Consider the following 23,043-nt stretch of genomic DNA (forward strand, 5'->3'; position numbering starts at 1 on the left):
TTCACCTTTTTTTGTTAAGTACATAACTCCACATGTGTTCATTCATAGTTTTGATTCCTTCAGTTAGAATCTACAATGTAAATAGTCATGAAAATAAAGAAAACGCATTGAATGAGAAGGTGTGTCCAAACTTTTGGCCTGTACTGTATATATATCACCATGCAAAATACTGTAATCATCATGCTTGTGGATAGCACTGGGACTGAGCACTTGAGAAAAGGAGGGGCGTTTGCAGCTGTCTTGACCTGGTCAAGTAATTGTTGAGTCACTGGTACTGATCAATAATCAGACAGATATATTGTTGTCATTCTGTGCCATGAGGCGGTGGAATTTTACTTACTGCCCCTTTAATTAGCAGAACCCTGCAGTACGGCTTTGGTAAGTTCTTCTGCCATTCCTGTAATGAAGTTAGACGCATTGCTTTTGTGATGCCGGTGTGTGTGGTGCACGTTTCAGAACAGACTCTTGTTTCTCTCCTGTTTCCAGGACGACCGCTCCCTCATCAACCTGCACCTGATGCATACTAGCTACTTCCTGTTCGTCATGGTCATCACTATGTTCTGCTATGCAGTCATCAAGGGTCGACCCGGCAAAGTACGGCAAGCCAACCCTGACTTCTGCCCTGAGAAGGTACGACAGCCTTCTATAATGACACACACACACGTTTTTATGGCTTAGGTTTTATTGAAGCATTTTCAAGAAATATACATACGTGCATTAATGAGCACACAACTGCATTTATGAAAAAAAAAGAGACCCAAAAGGGAAAAAATATTGTTTAAAAAAAGCAGCAACAAGGTCACTTTTCTTTAATGTTGGCCTTAACTTATGTTTGCTGCTTATATTTACTGTGATTACAGTGTAAATTAATATTAAATCAGTATTATGATATGAGACATGATATCTTTTAGGATTTTGGATATTGTAATATTTTTACATGCATAACTGTTGTTTTTTATGGTTTTAAAGGCTTCATTGCAGTAAAAGGATACAAATTTCTGAACTTATTAGATTGTTTTAGCTGTTTAGAGGTTTTATTTGTTTCGTCATCCCCGTTATTAATGACTGAATATCAAACATCTCATGTGAAAATATTATATGAAAGTTTTTTTATTAGTCATGCCTTCAATATTATCAATGTCAATATCAAGGTATTCGGTCAAAGATACTGTGATATTTGATTTTGTCCGTATCACCCAGCACTAACTATGTGCTTGCCCTAATTAAATGTATGTATTTTTCCATCCTGTCCTTCATGCTGAAAGCCCCAGTTTGGTGCTGCAGTCCCCATAGTTATCTGTTGCGAGCACAATGCTGCTCTTGATCCAGGCATCACAGGCACCCGAGTCCCTACAGAGCTGCGAGCCTTACAGCAGCTAGAATTATCTTTAAAGCCCAGTCCGTATTCTCCTGTGGGATATACGATACATAAAGTTTAGTTTCAGCCCAGCATTCCAGGCAAACACACGGGCCAACGGAGCTGATACGGCTCGCTGTTTATGCCAACTCATGGTAACAAGCAAGCCAGCTTTATGCACCTGTGACGATATTCTTTTCAATTACTGGCTCTTTAATGCTGCCGACAGCTATCACACTGTACTTGGCTCCGTCGCCATCGTCCCCAGAAGCAAAGTGAAGGCCACAGCACCGCCACACATCTTCTGCATTTTGTCACCGCCACAGTAACACGAGCCAGCACAGCCCATCCAAACGATCAACAATTTTAAGCTCAGACTGGCGAGCTCTGACTCACTGGCTCAATCAAGCGGATGGGTCTGAGTGCTCTGCTGGGTCGAGAACAAATCAAATTAGATTGTAAATTTGCAAGTTTCCGTTATCAGCCTCTCGATGCTTCATGTTTAAAATTGCTTTATGAATTTTTGATGGGTACTTTGGTAGTTTTGGATATTAGTTTTGGGGACTTTGCTACTGACCTACTATTTTAGCAGCCTTGCATGGGCTCCCAGTTGATTGTAGAAACTGATTGCCTTGATTGCTTCAGAGCAATGACTGCATGCTAATATTATGACTCGATCTCCTAAGACGCTTATACAGCGGCTTAATAAGCAGTCTTTTTTTTTTTTTAAAGGCACAGCTTGTGCCTTAGCTGATTTAAAAACAGATATGACTGAGGATAAGTAGTCTGCGAGTCATTTGTGTGAATTTGCATTCAACTGATTTCACTGTCATTATTCTATCAGTAGCAGTGTTCATTTGTTTGATAAGACACTCTTGACTGTAGTGTTTTGCAGCACATACAGTTGTCCATAATCAACTCATATCTTCTCTTTTTTCAGGTGGCGTTGTCCGAGGGTTAAAAAGACATCAAGAGTTTTGTCAGGACTTAACTGTAACATGGACAAACTCGAAGAAATAAAAATATACATACCAGTTGCCTAGTGAACCCCGGAAATACAATAAGGGACACAAAAGCTCTGTGAATGCATTTTTCTTGCAATGTTGGGTTTCTCCAACCAAAGATATATAAGTGCCTGTATCTACGGTGTAAATATTTGTAGGAACTCTGATATTCTCTCTCTCTCTCTTTTTTTTTTTTTTTTTTTTGCCTGAGTCCCTTTGTGCCATCTCAGAACATGCAGTATATCGGCAGAGCAGAAGGCCAGATCCAAGAACTACACACCCACTTTGCCAGCAGTCAGTCACTGGGCCTCATTTACCAAGCAAGAGACAAATAAGTTGCTTTTAAAAACCACAGAACAAAAAAAAAAAAAAAAAAAAAAAAAAAAAAGGTTCTGAATCTAAAATCGGCCTGTGAATGTCGGAGTATCTTCAAATGAATCCCTGGGTCACGTTGCTGACGTTGGATTGGGCTAACTGCGAGTCGTTTATAAGTAAATCTTATCCACACATTTGTCATTGCAGTCTTAACGGAGGAGAAATGAATGTAGCACCGTTCAGCAGTGTAATGAGAGTTGTCATTATTTAGTCCTTACATTAAGTTTCTTGAAAGGTAGTTCTCTGTGGTTTACCTTTATAGTCATGTTCCCTTCTCTAATTCTTTCTTAACCAAATTTGAGCAGAGAAGGTGGTGTAATTTAAAGTTTTTATGATCATAGAAGGTGTTAATAGAGTACATAGTAGTACAGTAGTGTACAGTAGGCCTTGTGTTACCAGCGCTGTTGAAAATCAGTCTTGGTTCTTAACTTAGGCTTTAGGCCACAGAGGTTGCACGTTATTCTCATTAACGCAGCATTAACCATAAATACCTGCTGGTTTAACAGTCTGCGCACCAGCAGTGTCCGCTGTTCAGGCGCAAGTGCTCCTCTGGTGAATTCATCAAGGAAACAGGAGCGCACATAATAACACTAAAGATTCATCACAGGTGTATCTGCAACATTATTAAAAGTGAAGTGAAGTTTCAGCATGCCTGTACTGTGCACATAATGTAAGAGCAGTGAACCGGCAGATAAATGAGGCCCATTGTCTTGGTTCCATCCTGTAGGGTTTCAGAGCAGGCCCGTCTTACAGGCAGCCCAGTCAGCCCTGTGTGTGTTCCTGTGGTGTGTTGACTTTTTTTTCCACCCTCTTTCTTCTTGTTTTCTCCTCGAGACAAGTGGATGTCGTCACACTGAAAACATGGTTTCTGCCTTTTAGTACCCTCTGTGTCTTGATCACTCACCTGCCACTTTGTTCCTGCTGCCAGTCGCCCTGCAGCAGTTTTATTTTTATTTTTCCATGGCTTCTACATTCATGTGATGTTCCCGATGATCTTCGTCTTTGCACCTGGATGAAGCAAGACGTCATCTTGCCTTCCCTGTGATGGACTTGCTTATTGAAAAATAGGTGGGAAAGAGGTTTCTCATTTACTTTAACTGGCCAGTCCTTTTTCTTCCGCAGCCATCCTATTCATTTTCTCTCTTCCAGTATGATTAGCCTGTGGCTTGAAATCAAACTTGTGATTTTCTTGTCGTAAATGATGTTGTAAATGTCCAATGGTTCTTGAGTTATCGAATTTAAAGATGCGTTTGGATCACTTCTGCTCTTATTTTAAGCAAATCAATACCAATTGCACGTGCTCAAGTATTTGTATAGTCCTACTCCTATGAGTTGGTGCACCTTCTCTTGCACATTTTGTGCAATTATTTGGATTTTTTTTTTTTTTTGTCTGAGATTTACTGCTGAAGTAAAGCAGTTCTATTTTTAAATGGGTAATGGTGTAAAATTTAAATCTAAAAAAAGTGAAAATACCCACCTCCCTTGTGTCAGTTTGACGAAATAAAATACACAAGTAATTTTCTTAAAATATTTAGTACAACAAAATGTGCAAAACTCATTTGGTGTTCAGACTGTGTGTGCGAGGGAGATGCAGGCACACACGTTTGGGAAATGTTAGGATGAATAAAGGCAGCCTTAGACTGCAGTTTTGTGAAACTCTAAGACTCCAAACACTAAGCATCTCTTAGTGAAATGATGCTTGTAAGTGCAACAGGATTGCATCTGTATAATGTGAAAACTGGATTGATTTGGCTGGGCACAAAAATTAAATTAGCTTACCTCCCCGAACACGGTCCCTGCAAAAGTTTGCACATTTTCACATGAATTGCTCTCATTTCAGTTGCGCTCATTCTTACTTGTCTGATGATGGCATGGTTTAGGATTAGAGAACATGGTTGATTCTGACAATCATATGTTCCACGTTAACATCTGACCATACACCAGCTCATCCTGCATCACCTTACAGTGGAGACCAAAAAAGTATTGGGTATTAAAAATGTGGTATTCTAATTTGATTCAGTAAAGACTTGATCGCTGGGTGGTCTTGTCAGAATCTGTAGATATTGTCATCTAGATGCAAAGCTAAGAAAAAAAAAAAAATGTTGAAGTGATAGTTACCAATTAAAAAAAAAAAAAAAAAAAATCACCCCCACCCTCCAGCTCTTACAGCTGTAGGACAGTAGTGGTGCTGATCTTCCTCTCAGTGTTACTGAGTGCTGGATACTGGCTGGATGCTCCAAATGTTAACTGTTAGCCGCCTGCCATTGAGGTAGACCTCCCCCCAGCTAACACTCCTAAAAAAAACTCCTTAATCCACTCTTATTTTTCCTCTTATCAACATCCAGAAAGATCTGGTAACTTCTGCGCCTCCTGAGTCACTCTGCGCCAGAGGAGCAGCATCGTTTGGCAGAGTTTGTCTCGAGGATAAAAACAACAACAAAAATGAACAACCACACAAGAAAATAGTTCTACTGTATAATAATAATAATAATAATAATTTTTTTTTTTTTCTAACCATTTTTATGCCACTTCAGGCTGTAAAAATTCTACTACACATGATCAAACTCATACTGTTTAACAATTTGAGTGAATTAAGGTGGTTGTTTTTAAGAACGTTAGCCGGGGGGAAGTCATCTTCAATGGCAGGAGGCTAACAGTTAGCATCTGGAGCATCCAGCCAGTATCCAGCCCTCAGTAACAACGAGAGGAAGATCAGGGGCTGGATTCTCCAAAAAGTTCTTACTAATAATCTTAAGATGTAAGAGGAAAAATGAGAAGTTCATAAGAATGTTCTCAAGTGCTATTCCCCATTATTTTCTTAAGAACTGCACATTATCTTAAGAACTTCTTAATTTTTTCCACTTACGAACTTCTCGACTATCTACCGTTATGTAAACAAACAGCCTCTAGCTGCAACCCACAGCAGTTCCATCTAAAATACAACAAAACAATATCCATTATAGTCTCAACTTTGATTTGATGTTATAAAAGTGTTTTCTCAAAAATTGAGATACATACTTTGTATTGGACAGCGACGACATTACTAACCTATTAGTTAATGGAATCTAAATATAATTGACACATGAATGGTGGCTGGTGGCTAAACAAAATGTCCTCATATAGACTCAGAAACAATATATGTGCCTGTATGTGTCTAAATACTGGTTTAGATATTAGGCTGAATTACAGTTTAGATAACGATTATCACTATGTTAACATACACAATGTAAAATTATTAAGGTATTAGCCTACTACATTAATCTATGTTATATAATCAAAATTGGCTCTAAATTAATCAAAGATGTTTGAAAAATAGCTTACCTTCACATAGCATGTGGTTACTTAAGACGACCTTTACCTGTCTTAAAGTTACGATACTATTTAAGAAAAATAGTAAGATAATTTCTTTCAAGAATCCCATTTATTCTTAAGAAAAATCTTAAGAATAAAGTTGAGAACATTATGAAGATCTTTTGTTTGGATTCTTAAGATATTTTTCGAAAATATCTTAAGATTCTTCTTAAACCCAAACTTAAGAAAAAAAGTGGAACTTAAGAAGAAATTTAATCTTAAGAACCTTTGGAGAATCCGGCCCCAGCACCACTGCTGTCCTATAGAACAGCTGGAGGGAGGGGGAGTGAAATAATAGATTTTTCAAAAGGGGTGAACTGCCCCTTTAAAGTTGTCTTCTCAGCTTGTGAAAACCTTAGAAAGTACTGTATGTGATGGAATAAAGACACCCAGACTCCCCTGTTTCTGCAATAAAAGAAGGAAAAACAAGTCGGAGTGACTGCCCACATCAGAGAATATACGATTCTGTCTTCGCCCGCCTTTACCATCGATTATGTATGACTTTTTTTTTTTTCAGTAGTTACTCTTGATATATTTTACTTACCTCTGTTTCACATTTGTTCCATAATTGATGTACCTATTGAATGTACTTTTTAAAAGCAGCATAATCTAAAGCCGCGATGCAACATTTATACAAAAAAAATACTCAAAAACAAGAATTCCAAGTGATTTGAATTTTTGATGTAGGTTTGTGTGTGTGTGTGTGTGTGTGTGCGTGCGTGCGTGCGTGCGTGCGTGTTTGAACACCTTTACTTGAATTGACTTTGAGTTATAAGAGTGTTCTTGTTAATGAGGTTTATCTTTTTCTGTGGCAAACGTTAATATCCTTTAATGTCACTTTATTGTATCAAACACATTGTACATTCTCGTTTAATTTTATTTAACATCTTTCATGGGTGAATGAGTGAAACCGCCTTGAGTTTTTAAGTCCGAAAGGCTCTGATACCTTACCTTGATTTTATTTTTTTATTTTTTCATATTGAATAATGCTGTGGCTATGGCTAAGTCTTCCTAATTCCGCTGTGTATGATATTTGAGTATGAATCTGTTGTTACTTCTATTGCCATCGCTATTTTAGGTTTTGTGCTTTCACTGTTGGACTCAAATGCTTTTTCTTTCTTTCCTTCTTTCTTTCTTTCTTTCTTTTTTTTTTTTTTGGAAGATCTGGCAGCTCACAGCAGGATGCATGTTATTCGTTTGTGTTTGGGAGGAATTGATCTGTGAATGACGAGAACTTGAAAATGTGAAGCGTGTCATGCTATTGCCAAACTGTCATCATCACCAATGTCAGTGACCTGCATTTACCTGCCACCTGTCCCTCGAAAGGTAATTTATGATTTAGCCGTTTGCTCTTGGTTACAATTGCGCCTCCCGAATGATGCAAATTGCCTTAACATTATGCCGTTTCTTTGAAGTTTGCTTTGTGTTCATCGATTAGAAATGTGTCTCCGTAGCTCCATGTATATTACACATTGTACGACACACACTGGCTGTACAAAAACAACAACAACAACAACAAAAAAGGAAAGAAAAATCCTTGGCTTTTATCACTCTGCTCGTTTTCAAATCAGCAACAGCACGACATCCACAGCCCTGCAAAGCAGTTCTGTTCAGCTGAGGCGCATCAACCTCAAGTTACCAGTTTTAGTTCAGAGTACGAATTCAAAGAACCACATTTGAAAGAGGCGTGATGCTCGCCGTCGTCTCTGAACTGTGACCGCCGTGTCACCGAGGACTGGAAAAGCAGCAGGGGAGCCGCATCGCTCGAAGTCACATGAAGCGACGCCGTTCTCTTCGGTACAAGGCAGCCATGTCACCTCGTTTTCCTTTTGTCATTTTTGCAGCGCTTAGAAGCAAATATTTAGCCACTTCTGTGCCTTCTGCACTATCCGGCGGCATCCTCGTCCCCTGTACATAGCACCGTAGTTTTAATGTGGTTAGGGCGTCACTCAAATCCTATTCCTTTCCAGTGGAACTGCTGTAAATGATTTCAAATAAACTGTCCTTTGAAGTTGACCATCACTTTGTCGCCGTTTGTCCTTTGACTGCAGCCTTCTTTTCACCACCAGTGCCTGTAGGGGGTTAATTAAAGGCTTATTTTAGTATTAATGGATAGCCAGATCTAATTTCCCTTTACTACAGGAAATAAAAAGCCAGTGCAGCATCAGAGCGCTGTGCTTTTATGTGATTCTGATTCATGACATTTGTGGCATGTCATCTCCCATGTTTCCTGTGTATCTAAACTCTGTGCTTTTTTAATGTGATGTATAAAAAAAATAACAATCTGATTGCATCATATTGTTTGCACATGGACGGTTGAAAGAAAAGGACTAGCATATAGCTACACATAGAAAAGAAAATACTCCAACATGTGCACACATACGCATTTAGTTCCAAATACTTACTTTGCTATAGCAAACGAGAGAAAATTAAATTACAAACATGAATTAAATCACACTACAAGTCATATGGACAGTATTTTCTCCACATTTGCTTGACACAATACTATTTACTGTATTTGTGTAAGGTTAGTTTTCAAGTTTAAATATGAAACTAAGGGGCATTTTCAAACATTTTCCCAGGTAAAACCCTATTTTTATGTCACTAAACTTAAACTATTAGACTAAATTGAAAGTGTGTGTATTAGTATTTTGTGTGGTTGTCACATTAATAATCCGTGACACTCAAAGGGCAGAGGGCAGCATGACTGAACTACCAAACAGGCCCGTCTGACGTGGGCTTGAACACACAAAGGTCAAGCCGTCCAGCTCTCACCTCAGTAACTGGGAAATATACCATCGAGTCAACATATTTGTTGTTTTACATGTTTCTCATGGTGGGTTCTCTTAACATCAACACCTCTCCAGTCAAAAGAGCAAGCGGCTGACACCACGCGAACAAGGTATTACTCTGAGTGTGCAAGATCAGAAAACTGGCAAAAAAAAAAAAAAAAAAACGCCCTAAAAGAATAAAAGACATGGTGAGGCTGGTTGCACAGACCTTTTCAGATGGACATGACCCCCAAACGTGCGAAAAAGTGTGTCAAGTGCATAAAAGCAGGGTGAGGTAAACAAAAAGAAAACGTGAAAGAAAAAAAACATTTCAGTCCATCAGCCAGGAGACGTTCTCGGTGTCCGGTCACACACACACAGCACCTCGGCTGCAAGAGCACCATGTGTGTGAACAGAGCTCCTTCTCTGCCATTTAGGTTTGCCAGTTACTGCACTACCAAAAAAACAAAAAAAAAAAACAATGAGCAGCTCTGACTCAGACCATAACTCAATCTGCAACACAAAGGGCCTCAGCAATAGGAGTTATAAAAGGACTTGGCGCAGTAACCCACTTTGATCCCTGGGGACTCCTGGAAACACAGTTGAGAGGGTCTTGGAAATTGTGTGTGTGTGTGTGAGGTTTTTTACTTTCCTCACTGACACAGCCAAATTTCTGCTTTATTTGACAGTCACAGTAGAGATAGACAGGAAGGGCATGGAAGAGAGAGGGAATGATGTGCAGCGAAGGACCTGAGGTCAGATTCAAACCCCGGTCGCTGCGATCGGGTCGGAGCCCTGGTGCATGGTGCGCGCTCTTAACCGGTGAGCCACCGGGGCGCCCCTGCCAGAGACAATTTGACCTCAACCACGCACGTAATGGCCTACGTCACAGTGGCGGGTCATGATCATAGCCATCAGAGTCCAAGGAGGGTCTCTGGAAAGTCTGCACCCAACTTTCCAGACTTTCCAGAGACCCACCATGAAGTGTGTGAGAAACTGGTTTTGCACCAAATTTTGCTTCCCCAGGAGAGGCAGCGAGGCCCCTCCAGAGGAAAACGTAAATAACCCAGTTATTGTTTCAGCTAAAGGGAAAAGACGGCTTTGTTAAATAGTCACTGCTACTGTTTTATCACGTGTTTCTTTTGCTTTATACTTGCAACTTTAAGCGACTGATTTGACCTCATTGCGTGGCGCGAACAGTGCCTTGAAGGCGGGAACAGAAAGTGCAAACAGGAGGGCGCGCTGGAAAATGCTTTGTGCAGTGTGTTTGGTCCTTTAGCTGCCCTGCGATGAGGCACAAGGTCAGTGTTTGTAACACTCGAAGACAATATTAATATGTGATTTGTGTTGCAGTGCATTTTTGATCTAAAGTAGTCATTTTTCTATCGGCTCAATGTTAATTTCATATTAAGCTAGCAAGCCTACTGGAGCTGTATGGTAAGACAAATAATGCATTGGTTTTTTTTGTGTTTCTGTGTCTGTTATCAGCTCTTATGTTAGTCTGGAGATTTAAAATAAATCTTAAAAATCGTCAGTCAAAGGGTGAGACCATCTTGGACTCTGGAGGAGGCCACAGAGCCCACCGCCGCCGCTGCCAAGGCCGAGGGAAAAGCAAAGCTCAGAACCCCAAACGCCAAAAAAACAGATCCAAAACATGCCAGCTCAATAAATATTCTCAATGACATAATTCTGATTCAGAGTTTGATGCAGTTTTACATAGTGCTTTCACCAATAACTGTGTCAAAATAAGAAGTATTATTATAATCCATAGGGGAGACTGGGGTAAGTTGAGCCAAAGGGTAAGTTGAGCCACCCCCTGTTGCTAGGAAACGGTAAAAAACATTGATCATTTGACCAAATATTTAAGAGGAAGGCATCATTTCATGGAGTCTGTGAAGGTAAGAACCACATGGGTAAAGTGGTTAGACATTTATTTCCCAAAAACCATTTTTTACTCTTAAAAGTGAATTTAGTCTATCACCAGTTTCCTGAGAATTGTGTTAAGACCAAAACAGATCATTTTAAATTTGTTTTATACATCAGTTGTGGTATCTATGAGCTACAACATGAGGTCATAAACCTAGCATAAAAGTGCACCATTTTAGCTGTGGGGACTAAAAAAGTCAAAATGGTAGCTCTGGGGTAAGTTGAGCCATTTGGCCAGGGGTAAGTTGAGCCGCCCCAGGAACAGCTGGAGAAGTGTAGAGGCAGAAATGTCGGAGAGTGGGCTCAACTGGGGAGAGCTTGAGCAAAAAGCCACGAAGAGAGTGAGGATGGAGGATATTTGTCAGTGGCCTATTATTATTATATATGCACCCAAGAGGAGTAAAGGGCTTAAGTCAAGTAAGTCAAGTTGAGCCGGAGCCCCATACACTTAATAAGTGTATTTTGTCTGTAGCCTAAAGGTCTTAAATATTAAATAAATATGAAATATTGAATGAATGAATGAATGAATGAATGAATGAATAAATAAATAAATAAATAAATATTAATTATTTATTAAGTGTATGGGGTAAGTGTATTTTGGTTCAGTGTTCAAATGTGTTACGTTCATATGTTCATAACTGACCTTACTGTCAGCAAGAAACTAGTGTTCTAGTGTTTCCAGAAACACAGCTGTTAATGTTCTCTTCCCAGGTGCACTTTAAGGCATGTTAAAACAGCTGTTTATTGTACCTGTTGGATTGTGTTTAATAAATAAAAATACACATGAATGTGAAGAAGTGACTGTTATTTAGTGAGGGAGAAGGTGAGGGAGGGGTGGGATGGAGGTGTGGAGGAGGGTGGGGGGCGAGTAGGGATACAGCTCAACTTACCCCGCTCCTATGCTCAACTTACTCCATACACGGGGTAAGTTGTGCCACGAGACCCCTTTTTTTGGACATGCTATATTACAGAAACAGTTATGTTTACACTCATTCTGTTTGTTTGAAGAGATGCACAACATCCTGAAATATATGCAGATATATTAGTTAGCGACAAAACTATGATTGCTTTGATGTAGTGATCCTAAATATGAAAAATGGCTCATCTTACCCCAGTCTCCCCTATCTGTGCTCTGATTCCTTGTATGTGCCAAGGTATATGTTTCCATGTTGGGTGTATGTGCTGATCTCCTGTCCTGTGTGTGATCGCAGGTTTGCAACATGCAACAGTGCAGAGCAACATTTAACCATTGAAATCAAATTCCTTAGATAAACACTTCCTCCCTCTTTCCCTCTTAAATAAAAAAAAATAAATAAATGCAAATGTAAAAAGACAATATATAATAACTAATAATGACATGATATGACCAGAGGAAGTTGTAATAAGATAACAATAACAGATCAAGACCACTGAAGTGCTGTGGGATTACTTTTTTCTTGCATATTGTATCTACAAACCTCTGAATCCTCTCACATGACAGTTTCATCACATCGAATCCACAAATAACCACATAACTGATATTTAGCTGAGGAGAAATCTAGAGTCATGCTTTTATTGATACATGTATGTTACCGACACGCAAAGCAAAGCAAAGCAAAGCAAAGCAAAGCAAAGCAAAGCAAACCAGCCAACGTAATACTCACATGTATAATTTGGTCAAAAATATGCAAAAGTATTTCAAAGGTCAAGCATCACAATATAAGCAGGTTGACATGACTACATAATAGGTAAGAATAACCGTCTCATATGGTTAAATTTTGTCATTTCGGCCACATCAGCCTGTGTGAGGCCTTGTGCAGCTCTGGGACCGTCTACACCTGGAGAGGAAATGCGAAACAGCGACGTGAGGCTGAAACTAGAACCTGGAAAAACCTGGAATCCCTTCGCTCACCTGAAGCAGAGACAGCATGGTGGCGTGTTTTTAATCATTATAAAATCATTACTTGTAAAGCATCTGGACTACAGTTAGCTCAGTTTTAGATAACATGACGCCTCAACTATAATGTGTATTTTCATATTTTCTGTAGCAGTGGTGGTAATTTCCTTCACCTGCATGTGTCTCCTCTGGTTGCAGCAATTTATCGAAGCTGCATCTCACTTACACTCAGCGAAATATTCAGAAACAACAAGCCATCACTTTATGGCTGCAGCATCACATCAGATAGAAAATATCTACATGTCTTGTGTGTCATTTTATTCACATTTCCCTGTATTCAGCAGCACATGTTGAGTGTCTTTGGAAAACTTGGGATCCCCGCTGGAATTTAAAATCAAGTTGTGTGGGTCAGAGCAAAGAGATCATATTAACCAAAGAGTCAGTGAAGCTGTGCGATATAAAGCACAGGGTTTCATTTATAAAGTTACATTTATCTGTCTAAACTCAGATGAGTGAACTCAGCCAGACTGAAGTTATGGAAAAGAGGACGGGAAATTGACGTCATGAAGGCTAGATAGACACAAGAAGCCTGTTCATGTTATGGGCTGGCGTGCATCTTTCAGTGAAGATGAAATAATATAATCCAAGTAAATAAACGATCCCAGCTGCTGAAACCCATGTCTGTGCGGAAACACGAAAGGCTGCTGAGAGCATCACATGGAGAGAAAAACAGATAAAATGCACAGCGATTTGATGCTGTAAATTTTGTTGTGATGCCGAAACCCCCCTTCACACACACGCACACTGAAATTTAACCTCATACATATCACTTTTGAAATCCAAGCCCTCAAACCCACCACTGAAATGTAACTTCTCACGTATCAAAACTGAAACCTGAATGTGAGACCTTTCAGATGTATTTACCAGAATATGTCAGTGGTGGATGCTGAAATTGTGTGTATTTGTGTATTACTGTGTGTGTGTGTGTGTGAGAGAGAGAGAGAGAGAGAGAGAGAGAGAGCATTTTCATTTTCAATAATGAGTGAGAGTGGTTTAATATCGACTATGAAAGGTTTTTAGGAGAGTGTGTGTGTTTCTGTCATTTCAATGGAAGGGCATCACGACACGTGTGTGTGAGTGTGTGTGTGTGTGTGTAAGATAAAGTAGCTGTGTATGCGAGCCAAAGTCTGGATTTCATTTGTCCGACGCGACGCCTCACAACATAAAACATCTTTGTCTGTACATGGAGAATCGCCTGTTTTTCTATTATTCACCATAACAGAACAAAGTGATTCATCAAAATTGAAATAAATGTCTTTCTGTCTCTAATGCAAGCTCAAATCTACAAACACTCTGTACTTGAGTCATTTTTCATTTTCTCAAAAGGCTCAAAAGGACGTGCGTGGATGAATACTGTGCCCCCCTTGTAGAAAATAATATTAAGTATACATTTTGCAAATATCTTTGGATTGAAACCTTGCAACTGGACTGCTCTCCAGTTTTTTCCTTAATTAGTTATTTAAAATAAAGGGTGACCCCTCCTTTAGCCCTTCCTGCTGGCAGCAAATATTCAATGAATCATAAAACATCTGATCGACTTCGACAGGAACGTGATTCAAATCGCGGTCTTGTCTTTCTTGTCTGACAGGGTTTGAATCACAGAGGAAACTCCACACCTTCAATGTCTTTTCTTTCATTTTCTCGTTCCTCTCCAGGGGCACGAGCCTGTCCCACTGCTGAGCTGAATGCCAACAATGTGTGATGACTGTAAATAGATCTACAGTGCTGGGGTTGTACTGCTGTGTTGTCACCAGCAGAGGGCAGGGTCTGCTGACATTAGAGAGAGAGAGGAAAGCTGAATTTCCTCCCTCAGTCTCTCCCTTTCCCTCCTTTACAAAAAAAAGGTCCCTAAAAACATGCTTGTATTTCTCATCACTGGTGTCATCTCATCATCCAAAATAGGTGATGAACCTCTTTTGGTTTGCAAAGGAAGTCCATTTCTGCCAGAGGAAAAAGTAAAAACAAAAAAATTTCCATGGTAAATCATAATTATAAAACATTATGAGCCAGAAGAGTCAAATTATGGGATAAAAGTCACAATTTTGAGATAAATACAAATCAAGATAAAAGGTCAAAATTATGAGATAAAAAGTCATAATTTTGAGATTTAAAAAAACTCAAGATAAGAAGTCATAATTATGAGCTAGAAGAGTCAAAATTCTGAGATAAAAAGTCATAAATTTGAGATTAAAAATAATCAAGATAAGAAGTCACAATTATGAGCTAGAAGAGTCAAAATTATGAGATACAAAGTCAATTTTGAGATTTAGAAAATCAATATAAAAAGTCAAAATTATGAGCTAGAAGAGTCAAAATTATGAGATAAAAAGTCATCATTTTGAGATAAAAAATCAAGATAAGAAGTCAAAATTATGAGCTAGGGGAGTCAAAATTACGTGAAAAAGTCATACTTTTGAGATTTAAAAAAAATCAAGATAAAAAGTCAAAATTATGAGCTAGAAGAGTCAAAATCATGAGATAAAAAGTCATAATTTTGAGATTAAAAAAAAAAAAAACAAGATAAAAAGTCAAAATTATGAGCCAGAGGAGTCAAAATTTTGAGATAAAAAGTCACATTTTTGAGATTTAAAAAATCAAGATAATAAGTCATAATTATGAGCTAGAAGAGTCAAAATTATGAGACAAAAAGTAATAATTTTGAGATTAAAAATAATCAAGATAAATCAAAATTATGAGCTAGAAGAGTCAAAATTATGAGATAAAAAGTCATAACTTTGAGATAAATAAAATCAAGATAAGAAGTCATAATTATGAGCTAGAAGAGTCAAAATTATGAGATAAAAAGTCAATTTTGAGATTTAGAAAATCAATATAAAAAGTCAAAATTATGAACTAGAAGAGTCAGAATTATGAGATAAAAAGTCATAATTTGAGATAAAAAAAAAAAACAAGATAAGAAGTCAAAATTATGAGCTAGAGGAGTCAAAATTATGAGGTAGAGGAGTCAAAATTATGAGATAAAAAGTCATACTTTTGAGATTTAAAAAAATCAAGGTAAAAAGTGATGAGCTACTTTGATGTAGCTGTCAAAGTCCTGCAGCTCTTTGGCTTGAGTTCTTTTGGTGTGAGTTATGTGGACTGCGGGGACATTGAGAATTATTTTAGCCATGGCTTTTCCAACAGATGAAATAAAGAATTTTAAGCAAGAAAACAGCTCTGACGTAGAAACAACCAAACCTGCTGTGGCTGCAGCTGGAAACATCTGGGCAGTGTCACGGGGACACGTGGATGCACCATGCACACTTGTTATTTCATAATTTTGACTCTTTTTTTAGCTCATAATTTTGACTTTTCATCTCATAATTGTGACTTACCATGGGAGAAATGGGCTTCCCTCATTTTTGATCAGGATCTGACTAAAATTTATTTTCACCACAAACCAAGGAGCTCATAAAGAAGGAAGGGATGGTGTGTCAGAGCAACAAATTAATAACTTAGCACTGATGCCAGACGTTGGTGGCACTAATATTCAAGTCAATAGCACGGGCTGGGAAAATCCCACTACAAAGCACTATGGCTCTGCAGTTTGAACTCTGGACAGGACTGAGATTTAACCATAAAATTTAACAAAATACACTTTACATAATGCGAGAATGGTATCAAACTTCTTGTCCCAGTCTGGGTAGGTAAGAAAAAGAGTGTTTTGCTCAAGACATTGGAGTATTCCTTTAAATAAGGAATTAACAAACGCCTGGCAAACCCATTCACAGCAATGACAAGCGCCTCTGTTTTTATTTTCCACATGCTAAAGCAGTTTGGGCTTCATACGACCGACGGATGGCCTCCTCCGTCTTCACATGTTTCTTGGAGATTCTCTAAAACCTGCTCATGAAAGGTATTTTTTCTCGTCTTAATCTGAGGTAGATGATGCAGCTGTTTTACTGGAAGCGGAGCGTTAAAGGGCCGAGGCGCTCCGTTCAAAGCCGAGCAGCAACTCCGGCGATGTTACGGAGCGCCGCGTGGAAAAATATTGAAGCATTTTTGACAAACTGCCACTGCCAAACTGCCAAACTGAGTGAAAGACACAGCCGGAAAATAGCACATTTCGGTGTCCTGCCATCGAGTCGAGTGAAATGCACCCCGCGTTTCTGAATGTTCTGGTTGGATGAGTGCTTATTTTCGATACGAAACATGAGTATCACTCACTGGCTGTCACTTTCCTCCACAACACTCGCCGTCGGCCTCCGAGTCACTAACAGTTTGAAGCATTCATCCTCTGACAGGTGAGGAATGATGGTTTGTATCGGAGCCAATGTCCCAGAAAGGCTATTTATGACGGGACAATGAAGTCTGACGAGCAGGGACTTCATTTTCCACACACTGTCCTTCATCATTTGATATAATATTGAATTGTTTCACTGTATTCCATCAAAGTGCACCACTTTCCTCTCAATTAAACGGTAATGCCTTCTTCTCCTTCTTCTTCTTCCTTTTCTGTCAAAGCTGCTTGGACATGCAAAGGGGAGACGCAAAAAAGAGGACAGACAGAAAATCAGATTTGAATTTAAAATTTAAACCACAAACGTAAATGCACTCTAACTACAAAATGAACAAAGCCTGCATAATGAAAAGTGTACTTACGCTTAAACGACATACCTGCGGCAGTTCAACCACAGCTACACGTCTGCAGGTAGAAAAAATAGATATAGATGAAAAAAAAATGAATATAATAAATGTCATGCATGAACATCAGTAACATCAAGCTGTGTGACCCAGTTATTTCCAAGTTTTCCTCTGATAGTGATGAGACCACAGAGGCAGAAATGTACCTTACCTGTCTGTGTGCAAAATGTATGCACGTGGCGATCAGGCAGGGAGCGCGGTGGCATAATAAAGAAGCAGAGGCATGGTGAGGGAATGAGAGGACAAGAAACTGTGGGCACTTGATTACTTTTGCCACTTGTACGGCTCATTTTAATCAACATTTTGAGGCAGCTGCTGGGCAGGCTGGTGAGTCACCTACATGCCAACCCGATAGCGGAGCAACGTGCGTTCGCATTTGACTGATAGGGAACCGCATTATTTGGCAGATTGGAGTTCTGCACAACATTTCTCGGAGGCAGAGCTGCTCTGGAGGCAGAAATAATCTCTTGCTGAGTTACGAGCTGGCATGTTAGCCGACTGGCAAACTTGACAATGAAGGAACTTTGGTGAGAATACAAATGAAGATGGCAGTAACTATTTTTCAGGCGTTCCTGCGCTTAAAAGGTCAGTGGACTGTGGAAAATGTGAAGATGATGTCACGCCACGCTGCACCGGCTCACGTCCGGCATCTTCCGAGGAACGTCTTTGGTTTTACTACCCGTTACCTATCACCTGTCACTTCCATGGACAGAAATAAAAGCTAAAAAAAAATGGCTAAACAAAAGGAAAATGAAAAAGGACTAAAACTACAGTTCAGCATAAAGCAAAGATTTATAGAGAAATCGGTCAGGACTGGGTTATGGAACCGATGACCTACCACCACTCACATGTTGTGGACATTGTGAACTATCTAGTGTTGGGATTAAGTGCATAAACTTTGCACGAGCTCAGAAGTTATAAATTGGAATCACAGTTGTTTTGCTGTGGACGGGTACAAGATCTGCAGAGTCACAAGCTGGAGACGTGCAGCAGCACAGTTGTACCCGTAGAGGTAAGGTTACACTCTTTGTGGCCTGGGTTGCCGGTGAAAGAACAACATTAATGCCCCTGCAGAGCAGAGAAAAGTAAGTAGCCATGATGTTTCTAGGTCATAGTTTAGTGAACAGGTTACTTGTTCCTGGTTCCTGGTTCGAGGCACAACTGTGCACATCCAGCCGGTAACCAGCTTCACACCAGAGAACCGGCTGAAAACGGAGAGAGCAGACTTATCGACTCAGGACTTTTTTCAATTGTTATGGATTTCCCTCAGACAGCTGCCACCCATGCCGTCCAGTGTCTTTTTGTGACCTCCTCTACATGCGATCCTTTTTCCATGTAGGAAATGAGAAAAAAAAAAAACGGGTTTCGTAATCAATTGTTCCCCCAGCTCGATTGTGCGATCAGATGGGGAAGACTTTCGTGTCGCAGTGCGGCCCTGCCAAGTCGACTCTGACAGTTTTCAGCCAAACAGAACAGGAAGGAGAACAGAGACAGAGTTTGTTTTTCATACGCGACCCTTGGAGGATTGTTAACCAGCTCACTTGGACAGCTGCTGACCTCACGTGCCCCGCCCATTATCACTGTTAACCGTATATTTCCAGTCGGTAGACTTCACAGCAAAGTTTGACTGCTAGCCAGCAATAAATCGTTAACCAAATAAACAATTCATATATGAACACAAACGGAGTACCTATCTTATTGTCCTGGTAATAAAATTGACCCTAAATTAAAAAATGTGAGCGGCTTTTGTAAGCTCTTTGCGAGACCTTGCGCCAGAAGTTCAAAGACACACTGCAAAAACTCAAAATCTTACCAAGATTATTTGTCTTATTTCAAGTCAAAAATGTCTTATTCCTAGTCAAAATATCTCATTACACTTAAAATAAGACATGATCACCTCAGAAGTAACAGGTTTTTAGACAATTGTCTCTTGTTTCAACTGAAAATTTGCTTGAAACAAGTGAAAATTTGCTTGTTTCATTGGCAAAATTTGTTTCTTGTTTCAAGCTAATTTTTACTTATTTCAAGTGAATTTTCACTTTTTCCACTGGCAAATTTTGCCAATGAAACAAGCAAATTTTCACTTATTTCAAGTGAATTTTCACTTGAAACAACTGAAAATTGTCTAAAAACAAGGTGATCATGTCTTGTTTTAAGTGTGATGAGATATTTTGACTTGAAATAAGACATTTTTGACTTGAAATAAGACAAATAATCTTGGTAAGATTTTGCGTTTTTGCAGTGCAAACATCTCGATCACCCCCTGGTGGCTGCCTTCAGCATAACCCCCCCCCCCCCCCCCCCCCCCCCCCACTTCCATGTTATTGGATGTGACAAAAAATCAAAGTGCAAATCAAACTTCTGTAGAGCTAAGGGTCCCAATGATGTGCGGGAAATATCCGTGTATTCATGTATTTGAATCTGTGCGGCAGAAATAGATGCTTCCAACGTTCAGGACAGGGCTTCGGTCCCCTGTATGGGTCATTATGAACAAGCATATTTGAAAAGGTCAGAGTCACCCCTGATTTGCTCATTTACACTGGATTCTTGGGTGACAGGAATGGCAGAGCTTCCTCGGAGCACTTGGGAGACCATTAATCAGGTTTCTCCAGACGTGACATGCAATTTGGCACCGATAGTTTTTTTTTTTTCTTTTTTCTCTCGCACTCCAGCCCTGAATAGCAACAGAGTAAACAAAGATGTTGTCCAAGTAGTGCAGCGCAAAGGGATGGGCAAAGCTGCTCGGTAATATTCAATAGATGTCCAAAGATTATCTTGACGAGGGAGGTCCACACAGCAGGGGGGGGCAGTTTGAGGAAATGCAGCACACATCGTTGCCTTTGAAGACCCCCCTCCTGTCGTTCCTGATGAAGAAAAAAAGTCGGCTGCTGGTAGAAGAGTGAAGCAGGTAATTCGCCGTTTATTTAAAGTGAAATTCACAAAGAACAATTACTTTTACTGACCACACAGGCTTCCAGAGTGGGGAAGTCTAGAATTTTGACTTTTTCACCTTCAGTTTGGTCCAAATAATTTCAAGAATTACTTAATTATTAACATCTATCTATCTATGTATGTATGTATCTATCTATCTATCTATCTATCTATCTATGTCTTTTTCAGTAGGGTGCATGGAGAGCATTGGCTGCCACAATACCGCAATTCGCCATATAAATCATAATTTTAATATTTGTGTTACAAACTGTTGGAATTCAGTTATAAGGTGTAAGTTGCTTTTCAATCACAGTAAGTAAGTAAGTAAGTAAAATTTTATTTGTGTAGCGCTCTTCACAGTACTAATACACAGAGTGCTTTACAGTAAAACGGATAAAACAGAACAGTCAGGTGACCGTCAACATCATAATCAAAATCGACATCATCACCAACACAACAACAAAAACAACATCAGTAATAAAGCCATAGCTGTGTGACAGAGGCAGTCTGACATAGGGTGCAAGTGCATTTTTCACCAGCAATAAATAATAAGACCATACAGCTGTACAAATGAAAAATAAAAAGAGCCCCGGAGAGGGCGTAACCTCAGGCCTACGTTAAGAAGGCTTGCCGGAACATATGGGTTTTTAGCTGCTTTCTAAAGCTATCCACGGACTGGGCAGCTCTCAGAGCCTGAGGAAGCGAGTTCCAGAGGCGTGGTGCCACTGCTGCAAAGGCCCGATCACCTTTAGTTTTTAATTTAGTATTTCACTTCAAAAACAAAAACAAAAACAACAACAAAACCCATGCAAAGATATGAGCAAATTTGTGGATGTTTTCCAAAATACCCAGAATGCAGTGACATAAATTTATGATGCAGTTTAAGGATATGTTTTTACGGCCGTGTTACCTTTTCTCACATGAATGAGCCTTATTTGCCCAAAACCGCTGAAATGTTTCGTTTTCTATTGTTTTTACGTTGCTGGTACAAAGGTTTCTTTTAAGCATGACGGCACCGATTGACAGTGTTGTGACTGCTTTAGTGAGAATGACTGGTCATAAAAGCTTTTTGCATGATGAAAATGGAATAAATAATGAATAATGAATGATGAATAAATAATGAATTTTGAATGAATAAAACAACAGCTCGTCTGCCTTCAGATACAGCGCTGCACAAGTGTCCAAAATTTTGTTTTGGGGGGCCCGTCATTAGTATGCACCTCTAAATTGTTATGCTGATGCACATCCATTGTGCAGCTGATGCTTAGGGATTTTTTCTCATAGGAGAGGTTACCTGGTGCTCCACTTGTGCCTAATGTTGACTTGTCTCACTACTTATTCCACATAATTGCCTGTAAGTGGTTAGGGATTTGGAGAGGGCTACTTTGAATAACCCTGACTCCCATACCGCAATCTCTCATTACATTTTTCACAAACAAGTCATGCTCTTTCTCTGTCTGTCTTTCTCTGTAAACCACAAATTACAAGTTTTTGTTCATGCACAAACACACACACAACCTTTAATCTTCATACTTACAAAGACATATTCAACAAAGTTACAATCTGCAGTATTTTAATGATTTTTAAACAAAAATTCATATTTGAAAATCAAGACTTGATTACATGCTATGAAATCTTCGGTGCTTGAACATGACTTTGTTGCAGTATTAAATGTGGGTGCATTGTAGTAAATGGGCCAAACATTCAAAATCACTGGCATGAGCCTTTAACTGTATGGTAACCATAGTAATAATCAGGGGTAGGAGCTGATTTAGGAGAATTGTCACTGCAGATTAATAGATTCACTTAAAATGGGAAAAGTGTGTTAAGTAAGCATCATCACATTACATATAGATGTAATGTGATGATGCTTCTCAAAACATTTAAAAAAAAAAAAAAAACAAACCCTCCTGTTTGACGTTTCCAACAGGCAGTGTTAGCTGACTTGTTGAATCTTTTGGGTTGCTCTTTCATTGCTTTTACGAATTCTCAAGAGGTGTAACTTATTTGCCTAAAGGCTCACGGCTGGCCCAGATGTTGTATTGTAGTTTAATGACAAAACCGCTCATTAGAAGATCCAGGCTCCTGCCCCAGGCGGTGATCCTGCACTCATCCCAGCAGCGGCCGCCAGCTCTGGAGAGGCCGAGCAGGATGCACGGGGCCACATGGGGCTCCTGGGTGGTCTGCAACTGACAAATGACCTTTTTTTTTTTTTTTTTTTTTGCAAAAGATTTACAAAGTGTTTTTTCAGCCTGCTGTGTCACACAATTTAACGGAGGTTACTACAGCAAAAGCAACACACAGCTCCTCATTACGTACAGTTTCCTAGAGGAGAGGGACTCAAGGATGTTTCTACCACGGATGTCGGTCTCAGTCTGCTCTGCAAGATGAGGAGAGTAGAATCGGTTGTGAATTACTGCACGTAAAAGTAGATAATTGATGTTGGACTGAGTGTTTAGAATTGATAAGATAAGATGAGGTAAGATTAGACAGGACTCCTAGGGTTTGTTAGGATTTGCTTCTGTAATAAGAAATTGGGAAAAATCCTGTTCTACACTTTACTTGTCTTAAGATTTAAGATAGGAGGTTTCTATAATACAAACTGTAACCGTGGAGTCTTGAAGGTCTTTGCTGTGGAACAGAGGAAGTGATGTGTTATACATTTCCAGTTTGCTGAGCAGCAATGGCTGAACAGATAAAGGAAATAGCGCCACCTATAGGAACTTATCTGACAAGTGATTATGGGAA

At 39.5% G+C, this 23,043-nt stretch overlaps 1 protein-coding gene across 2 annotated transcripts in view; it reads left to right on the top strand.

The window, feature by feature from the left end:
* tmem248 (transmembrane protein 248) overlaps positions 1-4,822 on the top strand; it is a 34,521-nt gene extending 29,699 nt beyond the window's left edge. For both annotated transcript variants that reach the window (XM_030068536.1, XM_030068537.1), the window contains 2 exons: positions 487-630; positions 2,298-4,822. In XM_030068536.1, coding sequence (XP_029924396.1) covers positions 487-630; positions 2,298-2,318 — 165 coding nt within the window. In that variant the 3' untranslated portion in view covers positions 2,319-4,822. The remainder of the gene's footprint in view (positions 1-486; positions 631-2,297) is intronic.
* Positions 4,823-23,043: the final 18,221 nt, after the last annotated feature.

Source organism: Myripristis murdjan, chromosome 14 (assembly GCF_902150065.1).
Source record: "Myripristis murdjan chromosome 14, fMyrMur1.1, whole genome shotgun sequence".
In the NCBI taxonomy this organism is placed as follows: Eukaryota; Metazoa; Chordata; class Actinopteri; order Holocentriformes; family Holocentridae; genus Myripristis; species Myripristis murdjan.